The sequence below is a fragment of the Phocoena sinus genome, chromosome 5 (assembly GCF_008692025.1).
Source record: "Phocoena sinus isolate mPhoSin1 chromosome 5, mPhoSin1.pri, whole genome shotgun sequence".
NCBI lineage: Eukaryota > Metazoa > Chordata > Mammalia > Artiodactyla > Phocoenidae > Phocoena > Phocoena sinus.
This window is the reverse complement of record NC_045767.1, coordinates 115082596-115103364: the sequence shown is the minus strand read 5'-3', so window position 1 is coordinate 115103364 and position 20769 is coordinate 115082596. Positions and strand designations below refer to the sequence as shown.

The window sequence follows — 20769 nt, the reverse complement described above, 5'->3', positions numbered from 1 at the left end:
CTTTTTCTTCTTTTTTGTTTCCCACTTAGAAAAGTTTCTTTAGCATTTGCTGCAAAGCTGGTTTCGTGGTGCTAAATTCTTTTAACTTTTGCTTGTCTGTAAAGCTTTTGACTTCTCTGTTCAATCTGAATGAGATCCTTGCTGGGTAGAATAATCTTGGTTGTAGGTTTTACTGTTTCATCACTTTAAGTGTATCCTACCACTCCCTTCTGGCCTGTAGAGTTTCTGCTGAAAAATCAGCTCATAACCTTATGGGGATTCCTTTGTATGTTATTTTTTGTTTTTCCCTTGCTGCTTTTAATATTTTTTCTTTGAATTTAATTTTTGTTAGTTTGATCAATATGTGTCTTGGTGTGTTTCTCCTTGGATTTATCCTCTGTGGGAACTCTGTGCTTCCTGGACTTGGGTAACTATTTCCTTTCCCATGTTAGGGAAGTTTTCAACTACAATCTCTTAGAATATTTTCTCAGACCCTTTTTCTTTTCTTCTTCCGGGTCCCCTATAATTCAGATGTTGGTGCATTTAGTGTTGTCCTAGAGGTTTCTGAGATTGTCTTCCTTTCATTCTTTTTTCTTTACTCTGCTCCTCGGCAATTATTTCCACCATTTTGTCTTCCAGGTCACTTATCCATTTTCTGCCTCAGTTATTCTGCTATTGATTCCTTATAGAGTGTTTTTAATTTCAGTTATTGTGTTGTTCATTACTGTTTGTTTGCTCCTTAGTTCTTCTAGGTCCTTTTTTAATGTTTCTTGTATTTTCTCTATTGTATGTCCAGCAGTTTGGATCATCTTTACTGTCGTTACTCTGAATTCTTTTTTAGGTAGTTTGCCTATTTCCTTTTCAATTATTTGGTCTTGTGGGTTTTTAGATGGCTCCTTTGCCTGTAAGATACTTCTGTGTCTTCTCATTTTGTCTAATTTACAGTAGTTGAGGTCTCCTTTCCCTCGGCTGCAGGGTCGTAGTTCCTCTTGCTTCTGTTCTCTGCCCGGTGGTGGGGTTGGTCCAGTGTCTTGTGTAGGCTTCCTGATGGGAGGGACTGGTGCCTGCGTTCTGGTGGGTGAAGCTGAGTCTTTTCCCTCTGGTGAGTAGGGCCGTTTCAGGTGGTGTGCTTTGGGGTGTCTGTGAGCTTAGCATGGCTTTAGGTAGTCTGTGTGCTGATGGGTGCATTTGTGTTCCTGTCTTGTTTGTTGTTTGGTGTGAGGCGTCCAGCACTGGGAGCTGCTGGCAGTTGGGTGAATCCGGGTCTTGGATTCAGATAGAGGCCTCCATGAGCGCTCTCAGAGATTAATCTTCCCTGGGGCTGGGAATTCTCCACTGGTCCAGCATCCTGGACTCAGTGTTCCCACTCCAGAGCCTCAGGCCCGACTTCTGGTCGAGGGACCAACACCCTGCAAGTCGCTTGTCCTGGCAATAAAGGGGTTTAAAAAAAAAAAGAAAAAAAAGTCTAACAAAACCCCAGACAAATGGTAAAAAGTAAAATCAAACAAATAGAAACAGAAACAAGGAAATGCTCACACACAAAAGAAACAAAAACAGAACCAAGTAAAGCAAATAGCAAGAGAACAACCAGACAAACAAAAGAACCCAAGAACAAAATCAACAATTAAGAAGAAAGCCGACAAAAACCCAAAATCAAAGCATAGTGCCAACTGAAGAATGAAGCAAAGAAACCAAACAAACTGACAAAAATGATATTAAAAAACCAAAGAAAAAGGGGAAAGAAGACAACAGAAAATCAGTGTAGAAACAGAAATATAAAAAATACAAAATAGAAAACATTAAAAAAAAAAGACAAACGAAACCCTGGAGAAATGGTAAAAACAAAATTAAACAAAAAAACCCAGAAACACACACACATGTAAAAGAAACAAAAACAGCCAAATAAAACAAAAAAAGCAAGAGAAAAACCAGACAAATAGAAGAATTCAAAAATGAAATCAAACAATTAGGATTAACACTAACAAAAACACATAACCTAAAAACAAAAGGAAAGCAGTGTGCCCGCTGAATGATAAAGCAAGGAAACCGAACCTATAAAAATGATTTAGAAAATAGTAAAATAAAAAGGGAAAAACATAGGACAACAGAAAAGCAAAGAAGAAATGGAAATATTAAAAAACATATATTGAAGAAAAAAATTCGGGACAGGAACACAGAACAACAGAAAAGCAAAGTAAAAATATAAATATATACCAAAAAAAGATAAAAATATGTTATAAAACACAGAGATCCCAAAAGACTAAATAAAAATCTAAAACAACAAAACAAGAAAAGAAAATAAAGCAAGCCAAAAACAAAATAAGAAGCTAGAACCAACAACAGAATGAATCAAAACATAATAAAATTAATAGTAATAATTGTTTCCCTGGGGTCTCCGCTGTCAGGGTCCTTGCACACACCGTGAGCCACAGCCCCCCTCCACCTCCCCAGGAGCCCCTCCTCTGTCTCTGGGCTGGTCTCTGGACCTTCTGTGGGCCTGGGGACCCCTCCAGCTCTGATGTGGCCCAGTTCCTGCGTGTGCTGCCCCCAAAGTCCACAGTTGCCAGAGCTGGACTGTTTTCATTTGTGGGAACACTCATTGGTCTATTCAGATGTTCCATAGACACAGGGTCTTCCTAGCTGATCGTGGGGATTTAATCTGCAGCTTGTGCTGCCAGTGGAAAGATTTTCCATCCTCTTCCTTAGTCGCCCCGTCCCTGGGGTTCAGCTTTGGTTTTATCCCCACCTCTGCGTGTGGTCTGCCTGCAGGAGTCTGGTCCTGAGGCTGCCTTGGAGCTCTTGGGTCTGGCCCTGTGAGGACCGGGTGCAGAGGTGGCATGACTGCTTGGATCACGGGAGCCCCAGTGGCACCAAATGCACAGGGGAGCCGGCGGCCATGGGTTCAAGAGATATGGCCCTAGTGAGGGCCTTTTCCAGCGCCCAGCATAAGGCACGTGAGGGCCAGCCCTGGCCGGGGTTTTTCCGACACCTGGCAGCAGGCACATGAGGGCCAGCTCTGAGGGGGCTTTTTTATGTCTCAGCAGCCAGCACACAAGAGCCAACCCTGAGCGGGCTTCTTTTATTGTCGTTGGCAGGCAGCGACATGTGGGGAGAGAGAGGTTACAATAATGGCTCCTCCCCCTGCGTGGGACTCAGCAGTAAGTGCCCTGCTTCCATGGCAGTGCAGTCTTCCTCCACAGGCATTCCCTGCGGTGGATTTCTTCCCTCCCGTCCCCTCGGTCCGTCTTCCCACAGCCAACAGCACTTCTTGCTCTGGGCCTGTTTTCCAATCCCCACACACCAGCTCCCAGCCCCCTTGCACACCTGTGAACACACGTCCAAGTCTGGGTCATGTAGGGCCACTGTATGGGCCATCTGTGTATTTCTTACTCTGTCCTGTCTGCTACAAATCAGCAGCTTCACCCTCTTCCAGCAGCCTCAGATGCTTCCCTTCTGTCCCAATCAATTTCCCCGTCATAGAGGAGGTTTCCCCAAATTCGGGAATCTCTCCTCTGCTTCAGTTCCCCCGCCCCAGGATGCAGTCCCATCCGGCTTCCTCTTCTCCTTCTCCCTTCTTTTTTTCCATCCTGCCCAGTTATGCAGGGATCTTTATACTCCTTTCCGGTGTCCAAGGTCTTCTGCTAGTTTTTGGCTGGTGTTCTGTGAGAATTGTTGCATCTATTGTTGTATTCCTGATGCATCCGTGGAGAGAGATAACTCCACGTCCACCTACTCTCTGCCATCTTGAATCTCCCCAGAAAATTATTTTGAAATTTCCAGTCAACATATAGACATTAGTCATACTGTTTTCATTTTTAATAAGGAAAGAGATAACCAGAAATCCTAGAAATGATTTTGTAACTCCCAAGATTATTCATATTCGGTACTGGATGGCCCTGGGTAGAATAGCGTTTTTTAGACTATGGTAAACTCCTGACCCAGGGGAATAAGTATGTGGAGCTTTGGGCCCCTCACCTTTTCTTTCAGGTTCAGTTTTGTCTGTTTCATTATTTGGATGCATGATTTGCCCCATTTACACCACTAGTGGTAAAGCTCACTACACCCCAGATATCTGGTATTAATGTACAGCAGAGTTAAAAATGAATGATTTTACCTCCTCCGTCCCCTTTTTCTCTCATTTTTCCTTATTGGCTTGATTGAGAGTACTTGTAATATAAAGAACTTTACACTAGTTTATGGGAAATTTTTTTTATGAGAAATTTTTTACACTTTTAGTGCTGAAACCTTATTAGGTTAAACTGTATGAAATTCCTGATACTCAGCCATTTGACCTGTAAAAACAGCAAGTTCATGTGATTCCAACATAATGTTTGCTGGTTTAGGGAGGAATGGATTTGCTATTTGAATAATTCATCCAAGGAATAGAAGTACTAAACTTCTTAGAATTCTTTTTTTTTTTCTATTTAAAATTTATGTATCAGTTACTGAAAATAACATAACTTCTTTGAGAGTTAGGGAAATTTCTTAGACTATATAAAGCTATGCAAATAGTGATCCTCCCTTTGTATTTACAAAATGCTTAAAATGTTCCACATGTATGATATGACAACATGATTTAAGAAGTAGTTTGGGTGAGAAAAGATGAATAAAGTATAGAAATTTTAAAAGGTGTTATTACTAAACACCATTATGTTGTACATATTGCTTTGTGCCTAATTTCTAACATAAATATTACCTTTTCTGTTAAATTCTCTTCTCCCCTAAATATCTTAGATTTGAAATTCTTCAATCAAATTATTTTTCTAAAGCAGTACTTCTCGCTGACTTTCTTTCCAGATCAGAAGCACTTTAAGCTGTGTTTGTTTTGCATAAAAATATAGCCAAACAAACTACATAGTCCAAGCAAAGACATTTCTGAATATAGACTTTATAATGTACTGTAACTATACTGTTATCCAGATGACTTATGATTGGGGAATTAGAGGGAACAGTGATTCGTAATACTCTTCATCCTAAAAAAGTAATTAAACTGGGGGGGTGAAATTCAATCACAACTGATAGATTTTATTTTTCCCCTAGTCCTCAAACACTTCTGGCTGGCATGAATAAATTTTTGTCTCAGCTTGAAATTACATTCAGAAGAGATCCAAACAACTATAGGCCAAGAATAAACAAACTCAATTCAATTAAGGTATGTAGAAACATCACCTTAAATCATGGATAACTTCTCAGTGTAAATAATTGAAAAGCATGTTTTAAACTGAAGGCTGTCATTAAAATCATATGTCATTTCATCCTAAGATTCATGTTTTTCACATTTTAGTATCTGATGGCATACTTCAGTCTGATAGGCAGCAATTGTGATGTAGCTGCCATTGCTGCATTGTCTGTTTGAGTTGCACCCACTGTTGTACTGCTTCTGTTGAGTTTGCCATTTAATGTCTTCAGAAAAATTACACTTGAAACAGAAGTTTTTACAAATACCTTAATCAGTATTTCTTACACATTTTCTTTTTGTGCACGCAGAAGAGCAACACATGATTAAAATGCATATTTTAAGAGTCTAAACAGACTTCTTCAATGAGCATTAAATCCTAAACAATGAAAAAACATTTTGTCAGTTAAATTGTCAGTGGTTGTTTTTTCTTTGTAGTATGTAAAATAATTTTGCACCCTACACTTGATATATAGTCTGTGAAATGTGTGTTTTTTAGAAGACAAGTCATTTCTTCATCTCTCAAAAAAAGAAAAATGAATGCTAAAAAAGCATTTCTGTGTTTCTGGTATCCCTGCAGTGCCTCTTTAAAATGCTGCTTACATTTCATGGCCCTCTAGCCACCATCCTTAATACTTAGAAGCTTTAGAAGTATGTTACACATACTGTCCTTTCATATTTGTACTCCTCTAGCTTTGCTACTAAAATGAGTCCTCTTAGAAGGCAGAGACATGGTGCACATCATGTATTCTTAAGCATCTAACATAATATCTGGGTGCCTTTAGCCTTCACTGTATATTTTGTTTATAAATGTTTACTCTCTGGCCAGGATAATGAAATGGCAAGTTTTAAATTAAATTTGAAGAGTTTTCTCAGTTTTGAAAAGCATATTAAGCAGAAGAGAGGAACTAAATGTTAGAACACTTATGCACAGCTTAATTTCCATAAGAATTTCTTCTGAAGCATTACAAACACTTTGTGTTGTAGTTTTCTTGGGTAGAGACTTAGTTCAGTCCCCAGATACACTTATCATTTTCTGTATATCCACTCATCCTAGACAGTCATACCTCAATCCTAATAAGGGAGCAAGCAGCTAGGCAAGTAGGTAGTTGGATCATTACTGGCCAGTCTGTAAACAGTGCTGGGAAAATTATTTTTATATACTTTCTGTGTAATAGGCAGTTCTGAAACTGGCAGTGTTACCTTTTTACCAGAAGCTTAAAGTTAAAATGATGAAAATGGAATTTAATAGTTTTTCTGGAAATAGTATTTTATATAACAAAATTTTATATGTTTAAGTATTTTATGTAATGGAATTTTGTGTGAGGTGTGCAGCAGAAAGGTTGTCCAGGCAGTAGGGATGGGTAGCAGAGATAGTAATCTTGCCTTTAAGTAGTGGAACCAGGCATATCCAGAAGCAGCCAGTGAGTGCAGAGGAGGTTGTATAGACACTTAGAAACACTGCTAAGTAATTCTGCAGGTGAAAGTCTACCCTGCCCTTACATATAGGAGAATAGTGTTGATTTTTGTTGCTTCTCTATTTTATTTTTTAGGATGTAGAACAAAAGAAGAGTGGAAACTACTTTTTCTTGGATGATTAGAGTGAATCTGAGAATATCGATAAGCCATTTATTAAAAGAAACATTTACTGGGATTTTTGTCATATAAAACTTAGATCAGGTTTTATGTTCCACATGCTCTGGAGATTGAAGTATAATTTACTTACTGTAACATAAAGCCAGTTGTGTTTTAAATTGTAGTCTGAATACGGCAAATGCCACTTTTCTGTTCTTGATAAGGCCCTTTTTGTGCGTAACATTCTAAAATGAAGACATTTCAGGCTATACAAATTACCTCCAAGTTTTCATGATGTATGGGAAGATACTCAGTAGGTGTACAGGTACCAAATGCTGAGCAGTGTTGCCCCCTTTTAAAAATCTTGAAAAAGGTTTCTGTACTTACATGGTTTGCCAGGTATGCCACTATAATGAAACTGCCCTTAATTTTAAAAGACGGTCAATGATGCCACTGATGAAATTTGATAAATAAACATCAGGATTATATATGTTTTCAGTCTTTGCATTAAATTGTCAATGTGTTTAGACTTTCAAAGGAAGATTATCTGCCACAGAACACCACTGCTGGGAAAAGACTATTACCGACTTAAGCATTGTTGACAATGTTTTTGGTGCTTTTGAATATCTTCAGCAAAAAAATCATTTCAACACCCCCGCCCCCCAAAAATAAATCCTGACTTTACTCTGAATTAGATGTAGAATTTCATAAGATTCTATATTCTGTAATTATTCTCAAGGTAATGTCATTCTATAAACATACCTTTATGTAATCACTGATCAAGATTTTGGAAAAAGCATTTTAAAGAATATTTGTTTCCTTTAAAAATACAGTATAGGTTCAAAATCTTTAGAGTTGGTCCCTAAGCATCTGTGTATTTTTAAACTTCCAGAGATTTCTGATGGGCAGCCAAGGACTGTGAGCCACTTACCTAAAGGCAACATTAACGCAAATTGGTCCCCAGATAGCAATACAGAGTATCCCTTGGTACCAGATATATTCATTTCCAGGTTTGGATATAAAGGATATTATCTATTTGACTTTTTTTTCTTAGTTTTGGATAGTGTGTAGCTGGAGTTCTAAAGACTTACCCAAATTTCTTGAACAGTGGGATACCTGTAGTGTAAAACCACTTTCAATTATACTTCTGCCTAATGTGCTGAGCTGGAACTAACTTATACTACAAGTGAGGAAAAGAGTTTAGGAAAATTAGAAATTATTGAACAAACTTTTAGAGCTTCTTGAAACAATAGAAGCCTTAATTAATATGCAAACAGTGGATAGAAAGTATGGTTTAACTAAGCCCCGTTAGGCCTTTTAAAAATATTGCTTTATCTGAGTAATCCATAAATACATGTCTGTTGTGAGATTTTCAAATATTACAGAAATATATGGAATAGAGTTATGATTTCCCTTTATTTTACCCTCCCAAATGTTACCAGTGTTTATGTTTAATAATATATATCCTTTCATGCTTTTTTTCTGTGCACTTAACTGTGAATATGTAAAGGGTTTGTTTTGTACATAAATGGAATTATACTAAAATAAGTATTGCCTATTTTTAAAGATAGGTTAAATTTGTGAATCATTATTTCAAATGTATTGAATAAAATAAGACAAACGCTGTTTTCATTTACTGATTCTGTATTATGTCCTTAAAATATTTGTATTATAAGAGCACAGTTCTTTCTACTTACTGCTGATAAAATATGTATCAATTGTATTATTTTGCATGTAAATGAAAATTTTAAAACAGATTTACATGTTACTTAAAATTTTGTATAGCAGTAGAAAAGGACTTAAAATTGTTAACACAAGGAAAAGGGTTTTTTTTATAAAATGTTACCAACTCAAATACATGAATGCAGATGTTAGCTTTTGAAAAGAATGAAACTGCTCAGTATATCCTGATTAGAAAAAATCTCTAAGCAAAAAAGCATGGTGCAACATAAATTATTAAAATACACCACTGTTTATATGAAAATATACAAAATATTAAAATACACAAAAGGATACTCAAGAAAGTTAATGCTTTTGGGAAGGATAACTTGATGGTTAAGAATAGGGAATAAAGGAGACATATATTATACACCCATTACCTTTTGAATTTAAATTTTGTACATATAAATTGTTTATAGTCAACCTAGTGTGCAGCAGTCTTTACAAAAAGTGTATCTATGTAATTTAAGTTAACCTAATTTTACACCATAGCATCTTGAAGTCGTCCAGTGCTTTCTCTCTTGCTTACAGATTCAATGTGCAGTTTGGTGTCTGGCATTTGTTTGCCTACTGTATTGAAGGAATGAATCTACTTGCCATAGAGGTTCTGTGTTTCTGTAGAAAGAACGGATAACTACTTAGTTGGTTCTATAATTTCACTCATTCATTTAGGTACACATATGTCAAGCCCTCAACCCCAGTGCCTGGTGTATTGTGAGCACCACGTGGTTCAGAAGAGAAATAGTTCTGGGCGGGAGCTACATGGAGGAGGCAGCTCCCAGGGGAAGGAGCACCTGTAATGATAAGAGTGGTAAAATCTATGTGAACCAGAACACAGGTCAGAGACCAGTCAGCATGCGCACTGAAGAGCTTAGTGAGAGGAAAGGGTAATACGGGCAGATCGTAGTGGATAGTTCCAGCTCCCAACCCTGCATGTGCCCAAGTCTGTCTGCCGTATCTACAAGTTTTCAGCTAATGAGACTGGCAACCATGACCATCTGTCCCTTCTCGTGGAGCAGAGCATTGGTGTCGCTTCATGTCTGTGCCCTGTGGTTTCTGGTCTCCATTTTTGGCCCCTGATTTCTGAACATATAGAAAATTGCAAAGAACCAGTTACACAGTAACAGGCACATCCCTAGATAGGCATAGCATTACTTTGTTTCTTACTCTACCCAAAGGCGTTTAATCCAAAACCAAGGTTTTCATTTAAAAGAAACTAGTGGACTTCCCTGGTGGCACAGTAGTTAAGAATCCACCTGACAACGCAGGGGACACGGATTGGAGCCCTGGTCCAGGAAGATCCCACGTGCCGCGGAGCAACTAATAAGCCCAAGCGCCACAACTACTGAGCCTGCACTCCTAGAACCCGTGCTCCACAAGGGAAGCCACCGCAATGAGAAGCCCGTGCACCACAACGCACAGTAGACCCTGCTCACTGCAAACTAGAGAGAGCCTGCGCACAGCAACGAACACCCAACGTAGCCAAAGATAAATAAATTTATTTTTTAAAAATGAAACTAGCTTACAGAATTTTTTGAACTCGGAGGATCTAGAAAACTCTTGATGTTCATACCAACAACTGTAGCTTCACTATTCTGAGGAGTGCATGATTCACTTTTGGAAAAGCTTATAAATTTATGGTCCGTGAAGGGAAGTTGTGTTTACTTTCTCTTTTGCAGTTTATTTACATCCTCATATCATTCCCTAGACCTGCACTTGAGTCAACAAGTGAAAGTAAAACAAATATACTCAAAATGAAAAGCAGACCATTATCTGCTTTTCTCTGAAAACTTTTAGAGAAACCCGGCATGGGACACTTCTTGTGGCCCACTGGTCAGCCGGTCTCACCTTATCCATCCACATCGAGTGGCCAGTTCTGCAAGGGCTTCAGCCAGCATCAGCAGACATCTTGCTTGTTTTCTTCCGTATCAACTCCGTGGGAAGAGGTGCTGGCACTCAACATAGCTAACAGAGAAATGCTTCCCCCTTTTCCTCCTTCCTTTCTCCCTCTGATCCCTCCAAGGTTCTGTGATAGTTCACTCACCTTCTCAGGCAGCCCCAAACTGGCCTATAGGACTTGGGATACCCCTTCCCAGCTTGCTGCCCCTGCACCTAAGTCACCTGTGTCTCAAACCCTGTGTTGAACGAAGCCTTTGTTTCAGGATCTGCTTCCTGAGAAAGCCACTCGGAGAAAGTCCAGAGTAGGTTAAATGAGTATTGACTAGCAATATTCTTAGGCGACTTGATTTAACGAAGAAGTACAGCCTTAAGAAACTTGGATTTTCAAAGTATTTAAGTATACTTGCTACCTCCGTTTTCAAATAAAACTTTCAGTGTTTTATTTAACTTAAAAAAACGGAGTCATTTATAAATTATTCTTATTCTACACATCCCCATTTCATTTACTGACTGCTGAGAAAAATGACAGGACTAGCTCTCAAACCACTCAGAACTAGGTTCAAATTCAAATTCTACCACTTACTAGTTGCGTGACCCCCGTTTTATTATATATGTAACGTAGGGAAAAGAACACTTACCTCACAGATGATAAACCCTGGGTGTTTAATTGCACACACACTAGATTTTCTGACTGGGTATAAACCACGGCAAACAACTCTTAATTTTAGGAGTTTACTTAAACTCCTCTTAAGGTTTATATGCTCTATTACCCGGTTAAAGCCCTAGAACCAAAGAATCACAAGCAGAATCAAGAGACAAAATTTAATATATGCACACAGTTTTATATATAATGCAGCATCACACCATGTAGGGCATTTACTCTTATTTTATACATTCAGATATGTTTGAAACACTTCTTAAGGCTACAAAACAGAACATAGAAAAATAAACAGGAATATATTCAACACTTACAAAAAGTGATATGATAAAGAATATAAAGTACTATTTTCCTTTCAACACTTCAAAAGATGTATATATACTTTTTTTTTTACAAGTAACATCACAAATGATCACATCTTCACATGCTTTAAGTATTATTTGTACTCAGTGTAAGGCTATTATCATTTTTCATACATAATTTTTTTTCTAGCTCTGTAACAATGCAATTTTTAATCCATTCAAGTAAATTCAACCCCAAAGTCGCTGTTTCCCAGCATTAAGACATGCACCCATCCCTCTTGTAGGATTTTTCTCAAATTTGTATTTCAGGGGAGGAAAAAACCTAAATTAGTGGGAAATCCCAATTAGTGGGAGAGTAAGTGGCTGCCACTAGTAGCAAAACCTTAGTTCTTTGAAACTGATACACTGGAACTGAGCCATTAAGATTGGAAACAACACAATAGCATTTAGACATTAAATAGGAAGCAAAATACAGTAAACAGAAATAGTGTAGCCAAATATGCAAATATGTAGTCTCTTCAGCTACACTAAAATGGACCTTGCTTAGTACCCATAAGTGAAAGACTAAGGTAAAATAAATGAGGCATAAATAAATATTGCTAGTTTCTAGGATGGCTGAATGTTTTCTAAACCAGAAATGGTTAGAAAGGAACTTTATTGCACCAAGTCAATCATAAGCAAGTTTGCAGTTCACAGGCATTATTCAACCTTGAGTCACAAAGAAACACACTGCAAGAATATATACAGTCTGCATCAAATACGATAAAGTATCAGTAGGGAAAACCTACTCCTGCCAGGCCAAGGCAGGGTCTGAGCTTAGGTCAGCCATGAAAATGAACACACAGGTTACCAGGAAACAGGATGAGGATCACACAGATGCTAGCATCCTGCCACCAACAGGTATGTGGAGCAAGAATTGAAGATTTATCTGAGAGGAAATGAAGAAGAGAAATACAATGCTAAAAGGAAAGGGGCTGGAATCAAGTTTAGCAAAAGCAACTAAAATGAAAAGAACAGGTGAGCTTTGGTCATTCTAAACATTTGTTCTTCAAAATGTGTATCATGATAGAGTAAGTTCCATAATTTCCAACTCAAAATACAAATGATTCTCACTTCTAAGCTTTTGCTTTTCTCGGAAACATTTTATCTCATGTCAACATACCATACGACTCAGTTAAAACGAAGGAGGACAAAAGCTCGCTTGGCCCTAGTGTGACCTCAGCATAAGGCAAAACCCCTGGACTAATATATTGATAACAAGCCTAAAGGAAAAAAACAAAACTGACCTTCACGTAAAGACAGATAATTTAAAAACTAATAATCCAAAGTCAGTTCTTTTATTCTTATTCCAGAGGTCACTGAGTAAAGTACCAACTGCTAAAGTTCTCTTTCAGCACTGTTTCCATCATGTCCTGGAGGTAAGTATGGGAAGCAGGAAGCAAATCGGCATTTCCTTCAGGAACTACAGAGTATTCTGTTACTCAACTGAGGTAAGACAGAGCGACAATGAAGAAATAAACAGTATTCTTTCCTATCCAATTTTTAAACATTTCGAGAAGAAACTGGGACGATCAAATCCCAGTCAATAAAACAAAGGAGACAGGAAATAGCGATTTCTTTTGGACTCCTGAGATCAAACTTACATTGAACTTTAAAATCTGGTCATTATATCTAATGTAATTTTCATTAAAATTATCAGGTAAGCTAATCCTACATATACAAGCATGAGCTGAAAGTGGAGGACCCTCTCATCTTCTCATTCCGTAACAACTGTTGATGTTAACTAAGAAAAAAATTGCTTAAGCAGTACCTTCCCCAGTTGTTCTAGCTTAGAAGGTGACAACAGAAATTCCTTTCAACAGGTTCTCTCAAGAATTTTTTTCTTTTCCACACAACCATCCCAGTCTTTACAAATTTTTACCTAGCACCATCATAATAAAATGTTATCTTTCAAAGTGCTCTCTAAAATCCTATGTTACAAAACATCTACACACTAATCAGTACTCAAATCAGCAGTTACAAAGACATTAGGTAATTAAAACAACGCAGAGGTAAATAACCATTATTACAGTACAGTGGAGATTCACTGAGCCTAGCTGGCATCCAAACATTCCCGGAGGTTATCAGAGAACCCAGAAAACTCATCTGCTTCAGTTTGTCAAATTCAAGTGAATTGTATTTGCTTTTAAAGTAATTGCTTTAAAAAAAAAAAAATCTACTTTTGGCTAGGTATATTACACATGGCATGCAAAGAGAAATTCCTACATTATTTGCATAGCACTCAAAACTTCCTGATCAAAGCAGAACATAAAAAAGGGTAGAACTTCACATTGGTATGTACAAATAAGAAATATAAGCTACAGTTATTTTTACATAGTAACACAGATGAATGAATACTGTGTTAATTCAGAGAATCCAATCTCCAAATGGGAACAGAGTGCAACATGCAAAGGGAAAGTCTAGTGAATACTCCAAGAGACTGGAAGGAAGCAGAATCAGAGACATGTTACCGAAGGGGTGACAAGCTATTAAATGCAAACAAATCCACTGTCTAGCAGCATCCTCTAGAAAAGAACTCAAAGTCACAATCATCCTTTTTTGTACAACAGTTCCAGCCGTGACAAATTGAACATGCAAATGTAAAGTGGTACACATAACTGAGTGTGGTGCAAAGGGAAAAATGAAACACAGTAACTCTATAGAAACCTGTCAAGCTAAAAATTTTTAACATTTCTTCTCACAAAATATTTAAATCTGTCAGTGCATTAGTGTTAAAGTGGCATTAAAAAACTTCTGCAGTTTTAACAGATGCAGATTATTTTCAAAATGCATAGCATCTACATTTCTTTCGAGTAGGCACCATGATATTTACACCAGTGCTAAGAATTCTTGGTGGAAACAGCCATTTCATTAGATTTCCTATTATTTCTTAAACATCTCTTCTTGTATGCAGTCTCAAGTTCAACAAATACTCACCAAAATTCAAAAATATACCCTATGAATATTAAAAGAACTATATACAACATTTCTAAGACACAGGTTAATAGGCTGCCTTATGTGTAATATTAAAGAGAAGACATTATTCAAGTTTGACAGATATTGAGATGAAAGGCCTTTGGGTTGGAAGCATTTCAAAAGACAACAGTGTTTTAGGCTAAGAACTGTTTGAGCCCAGTTTATGACTAAGGCATTGCATAATAAAATATACATTTCTATTTGGTGCAATGTTATGTTTTGGAATCTATAGTGTGTCAAATGATGTATTTTGTCACTTTAGTAAACACTATAAAGCACACATTTCCAACATTTGAAAATTAAACTTATATAAGGAAAAAAATCAAACACTAAATCTATAATGTTTTATATTAAGCTGTTTATAAAAAATACTTTAACAAACTTAATTCTTACTTTTTATGGGGGCAGTCACCCGATAAATAGACAGATTTTGAACGAAGAAAAATGGCAACACCAGGAATTCACCGGCCCCCTTAAACGCATATCCAAAATCTCTTGTCCAGAATGAGAGAGGGTAAAGGGGGAGGGGAGGAGAGAGTTCCAATTTGGGTTTTTATTTTAATGTTATTTTTTTCAGAGACTTCAGAAACATTCCACCTAAGAAAGGGCTTCTGCTCTAAAATGCCGCAGCAACACCATCAAGTGTGCTGTCCGCGATGGCCGTCTCCCAGCCCCGACCTCCTCCTATCCCCCCTGTAGGGCCGTCCTCTGGCATTCCGATGGTACTGATAACCTTCATCTCGGCTCCTGCTTGGCTGCCCTTTCCAGGACTCCTCCCCTCTCACATGAGGGTAGCCCCCCCTACCAGAATAGCCCCAATCACTTTTGTACTTCCTGCCTCCGTAAGTCTGATTATAGAACTGCTTGGATCGACCACTTCTCAGGATGTCAGACACCTCGCTTTCATCCTCTGAGCTCTCTTCTTTTGGTCTCGGCACCCTGTTGTCCACAGAGCTGGCCCCACTGACTGCGTCGGCAGCAGTCTTAGGATCTTTCACTTTTTCTGGTTTTTCTTTCAGACTCGGGATGGTCCTTTTAGGCTCAGGTTCAACAGGCACAGCTTCTCTCTCTCTGTTTAGGATCGGAGTGGGAAGACGAGCCTTTCCCTCTGCTACAGGAGGGACGGGAGCCAGTGCCAGCTCTGCCTTAGGTGTCTGGGATGACTGCTCCCCCTGGCCTCCGTGCTCGCTCACACTGGCTTCAGGGAGAGGATGGGTGTCTTCACCTCCAGCCTCGGGAAACTCGTCTGCTGCTGAAACCGAAGCGCATTCTTTAGAAAGATCCAGATTTTCCAGGGGCAGATCCAATTCTCCTTTCTCATCAGAGGGCAGGACAATATTCTGCCTCATTACTGGATTTTCTATGAATCCCTGAAAAGGGTACCCATACCAAACGTGAGGAAAGAAAGGAGGTGCGATGGGAACCGGGCCTAAGAATGGGTTCGGTCCAAAAGACGGCTGCGGGAACACGTTCTTGCCGCTCAGCGACTCTTCATACTCAGCGTGAAGAAGCTGCCCAGAGTTTTCGGATTCTAGGTCGGCCTGATAAGACAACTGTCCGTGACTTTCAGACACCTGAGACGGAGGGATAACCAGGGTTGAAGAAAACGTCGGCGGTCCAATCTCTGCCTGTGGCATCTGACCGTTAACACTGGCCTCAGGCTGCACGGGGAAGTGCGCGTCCGGACAGGCACAGTCACTTTCATTCTGAGCAGATGGAGCTTCTTGGAACCAAGGGTTTTGAGGGTACACGGGGACAGGGACCTTTGGGTACATCCTGCAGGCTGCCAGGTAGGCCTGGTGCAGAGGGTACAGGTAAGAATGCGGGGCCCACATAGGGCAACTATATGCCTACAAGAGACAAAGAAAACCAGTAAGATAAACAATACGGGGGGCGGGGAGAAGTTCAGAGTGGGCTCAAGACAAGTTTCTCATGCCTGCAAAGACCATAAACTGCAGTCCAAATACTAGATCACTCTGATACACAACATGCAAAGGAATTACAAAATTAAGTCACGGCTATGAGACTCCATTCCTTGCTCCTACCCTGAAACCAACTCCAAGTCCCGCTACAGAGGTTTGAAAGGAGACAAGAGTCATGAAGCCACCTACAGATTATCATGATCATTAATTCCATCCTTTAGATCTAACTGCACAGAAGTAATCTGGGGTGATACAGATCTCAGAAACCACCACCATCAATCAAGCACTTGAGCCTCCAACTTCCGGTCTCTCGATCACTGGCTGTTTAGCTTGACCTGCATTCATTCATGTTCTGGCTCTACCACTAACTCAGTGTGTGACCCCGTGCCAACTAGTTATCTAGTCTAGACGTGTTCTACCATGAAAACGCTGGTACAGAAGTAGGTGACCCCCAACATTTGGACTCCACAGTCAGAGGAGGTCCCAGAGCAATCCAACTGCAAGGATTAAAGTCAGACCTCTAGTCAGATAAGGATAAATACCGAAAATGAAGCACTCCAAATCCCTCCCCTGCAAGAGGTTCAGCTAAACACCAAAACACGACGAAAAATTTACCAGACAACTGGCTAATTAACCAATCAGCTACAGTCAACATTAACTAGATAAATATAAACTACGCAGGAATGCAGCAGATGGAGAAATTAATCAAGTCTCCTTTTATGAACTGGTCCATAGGCCACACACAGAGTAGGGCACTTCATTTCATGTATTAACAGTCTAGAACCCACAGAAACGAATCCAAGACAGCAGACAACACCGCACTGACGAGAACAGAGTTCTCCAGCCCTTTCTAAGACAAGCCATCTCCAGGCTGATCACCTCCCACAGGAAGCTGTGCTCTGCTAGTGAGCTCCACCTTCCACGGGTGGCCTCCTCTCAGCCTTTCAAGCAACTGAGTCAGACAGAAGAAGAGCATCCTCCCCGTTCCATAAATGAAGACAGCCAGGCTCAGACACCCTCAATGACTTGCCCAGGGCCATACAGATAAGAAGTGCAGAAGCAGAATTTCAAACCCAGCCCTTTCACCTAATTCCTCACAGGAGCACTTCCACTAGGCTGTTTCCCGAATATACTCACAGGGTTAAACCACTGCCAATTAAAAGAAAAAGCAAGCAAATACTGGAGCTGCAATCACCACCAAAAACAAACTATATGGTACTGAAAATGTTACTTCTTAAAATAATGAGATTTAGTAAACCTTAGGTTATTGACCAACAGGATAAGAGTTAAGATTATTTAAATGGTAATAATTTAAAACAGTATTAACTTAAAAAATAACTTCAAAATGATAAAATGTAAATACCTTTACACCAAGATTGAAGAAGAATCGAAGAATGTTCTTATCTGAAAATAAGTAACATAATCACTCACTAAAATGATACATTCACAAAAAGTTTTTGTTCATTACCCTCAAAGGATATATAGTTCTAAGGACAATTTTGCCTACTTGAATTGTTTTTCTCTAGCCTGTGATATAAAACATATATTAAAAATTATAATATAACCAAAACCAGACTCTGTTACTGCCGGGTAATTCCAGATTCAACATGCTTTATCTAGTCTAACAGCCGTGCCCCGAAATGGCTTAAATTGAGATTTTTATGGCTCAACTTAAATCTGTGCAAAGAAAACTCAGGTGCTCACTGCCTTTCTTTTCCAAATTCTCCGTGGGGTTTGAAATATTATGAAATAAAAAAGTTGGGGGTAAGAGTAAAAATCAACATAACCCTAAATCATGAACAAGATTAGCAGGATAATACTAGCTCAGGTATTCATTTGACATTAGCCGGTTACCCACAGACACAAACATCAAACCACTGGCTAATAAAATTATCCACAAAAATCCAAGTAAAGAGCACAGAGAGTCACCACATTACTCCTTCAGTTTTTCAAATAGGAAATTTGCAAACTAAACTCTTAAAAAAAAAAATCACGAATTTAAAAAGAATTCCTTAAAAAATATATACTATTGCAGGCAGTACTATAATGACAGCTATTATGTTTTCTATTCATTCTCCTCTACATTTTTTTCATGGATGAAGTAATATGCGTAGTTCCAAACACCAAACCACTGATGTGAAAACTCAGTACTGTTTATAGTTATCTGGTTAGTTAACACTATTAAGATTTAATTCAAAATGGTTTCAGACTGTTTTTGAAAAAATGACAGGGGCAGGGGAGTACGGGGAGGGGCGGCTGCTATAAATAATAGTTTATATATTACTAAACATGTAAAAACACCAATCAAACAGGAGCTGAAACAGGAGTGATGAGTGACTAACAGCTGAACCTCTGCTGTCCTCCCCAAGCAAGTCCTTTGGCTTACTCAGCAACATGACCTCTGTCCTCTACATTTCTCACTGAACCTGTATCAGTACTTGATAAATAAAATCAATTTGAACTCAGAGAAGGAGCTCACCTTTAGGCAGGTCCTCCCCAGTGTGACACAGTGAATAAGGTGGTGCAATGGCTCGATCTCCCTTTTCGTTACAAGGAAACCCAGGATACAGTGGGTCTTGGTAAAGGCTCAGTGTCTGAGGCAAAGGCATCAAGGGCTGGTTAACGGCCTGTATTGACACAGGAACTGGAGAGGGTGTTAAATGAGCCTGGGACACAGCAGAATCAGGTCCAGTGGTCAGAGTCTGTGTCACTGACAAAACAGGAATTTGAGCAGGGACACCTACAAAAGAAAGGGAAAGGAATCAAAAGCTATAAAGAGGTAAAAATAATTCTCTACAAATGTAAGTTTACATTAAGCTAAAAGGTGAAGAACGCTGTAAAATTGTATAGCTAGTAAAACGGTGTGTGTTCAAGCAATCTAAAGAAGTACTAGTGTCAACCAAACACGCTCCTGGACACAAAGGAGGAAATAAGCGCCCAGAAAACAAGCTTTGAGTCAGTATCTTCTAATAACAGCTCTTATGAACAAGACACGGAGCCTGGCAGAGAGCTGGCCCACGGGGGTGAAAACCGTGCTGCCAGCACTGGGCAGCCAGAGCTCACACACCTGCTGCCGAGACTGTGAGGGCACACCTCAAATGAGCACCACACGAAGCTGGAAGCAGGGCAGTGCTCTGGGAGGCTCCACACACCTAACCCTGCTCGGAGGTCAAGCCCACACTCAAGAATTTCAAGACTTGGAAGGCTTTTGCTGGTTGATTCACTGAACTTTTTAAATTTTTATCTAACCTGTTGGTCCAAAAGTTGTAGGTTCACTTGGCCAGGCTGGCACAGTGGCTGGTAAAGAAGGCACGGCAGGAGTTAGATGTACCTCTGGAGACACCAGAAGGGGAGCTGGACTGGACAGACACACATGTTCTGCTGGCTTCTTCAAGGAGCGGGGGTGGAAAAAGATAAGAGTTCATTTTGCTTAACTCTAATTCAACCACCACAGGTACCTTGAGTAGCCTGCCTTTTACACACCTGTGGTTTCTACATAAATGGTCTTTCTCTGGTCTTAGAAATGAAAGAAAATACACAGTAGCTAAAAATTCCAAACTAACAAATGTGATCCTAACCAGTGACTGCCCACCAAAAGTCACAGAAGTCACTGGCAGGGTTAGAAACAAACTACAAAGCAACTTGAACACAAGGCTTTTAAGGCAAGAAAGCAAAATCACTGAAATCACCCTGAAATTCATGAGCTTAGAAGCTCCTCACACAAAGACTTAGCATAAAACCGTACGCTTTCTACCTGACATGAAGGATGTTAACTGAAAGGCGAAGGATAAGAACCTTCTCTCCTCCTGTATTAGATCAAGAACCAAAATAATCTGCTAGAACTCAGGTTCCTTCATCATTAAATCTGTAAATCGGTGGTACTGCACTTCAGATGTGTATTTTTCTAATCTCTTCAATCATTACATTGCCTCCCTTCTATGAAATAACTGTTAAGCATGCAGAGAGGTCTAACTCTTCTTTAAAGTTTTGAAGTAAAACAGAAATTCATAATTTCCCTTCAAAAATCTCATTTGCAAAAGCCAACTCACCACAAAGGCAACACAAGGTGTCAGATACAAACTTACTCAAAATCAATTCAGAAGAATGGCTTCTATGTCCAGACAATGGTGATTATAAAAATAACATCCCATTAAAACTTGAGAACATTCTAGACTAACCAAGAACAGAATGAGAGAAAAATCATAATTGTATTCCAAATTATGATACTAGATAGAGTAAATTCTCCCATTTCCTGTATTTTCTGTTTTTTAATGATGACAGTAAGAGTTAAGAAACCCAGGGAATGGAGCATTCAATGTCAAACGCTACAATGTACTTACTTGTTCTGTAGGAGGTGGGCACTCTAATTTCTTTGACGGTGATGTAATTCTTGAACATTTATCATTGCTAATATTCTTTGGAAGCACAAAAAAAAAAAAAAATACTTTCGCATTTCAAAGACCCACATTCTGGGGTAACCATGGCCGCCTTTACAGCTCACCCTACCCGCACCTGCCTGCACCC

The 20769-nt window shown here is 39.2% G+C and overlaps 2 protein-coding genes across 3 annotated transcripts in view; one reads left to right on the top strand and one right to left on the bottom strand.

Annotated features, from left to right (window-relative positions):
• The window catches only part of ABCE1 (ATP binding cassette subfamily E member 1), a 35687-nt gene extending 28469 nt beyond the window's left edge, over window positions 1-7218 (top strand). The window contains exons 17-18 of the mRNA XM_032632700.1: window positions 5020-5131; window positions 6709-7218. Coding sequence (XP_032488591.1) covers window positions 5020-5131; window positions 6709-6756 — 160 coding nt within the window. The 3' untranslated portion in view covers window positions 6757-7218. The remainder of the gene's footprint in view (window positions 1-5019; window positions 5132-6708) is intronic.
• A 3938-nt stretch (window positions 7219-11156) lies between these two features.
• The window catches only part of OTUD4 (OTU deubiquitinase 4), a 91800-nt gene continuing 82187 nt past the window's right edge, over window positions 11157-20769 (bottom strand). For both annotated transcript variants that reach the window (XM_032632556.1, XM_032632555.1), the window contains exons 17-21: window positions 20586-20660; window positions 19495-19633; window positions 18725-18985; window positions 17609-17649; window positions 11157-16173 (exon numbers count right to left, since the gene is read on the bottom strand). In XM_032632556.1, the coding sequence (XP_032488447.1) occupies window positions 14962-16173; window positions 17609-17649; window positions 18725-18985; window positions 19495-19633; window positions 20586-20660 (1728 nt within the window). In that variant the 3' untranslated portion in view covers window positions 11157-14961. The remainder of the gene's footprint in view (window positions 16174-17608; window positions 17650-18724; window positions 18986-19494; window positions 19634-20585; window positions 20661-20769) is intronic.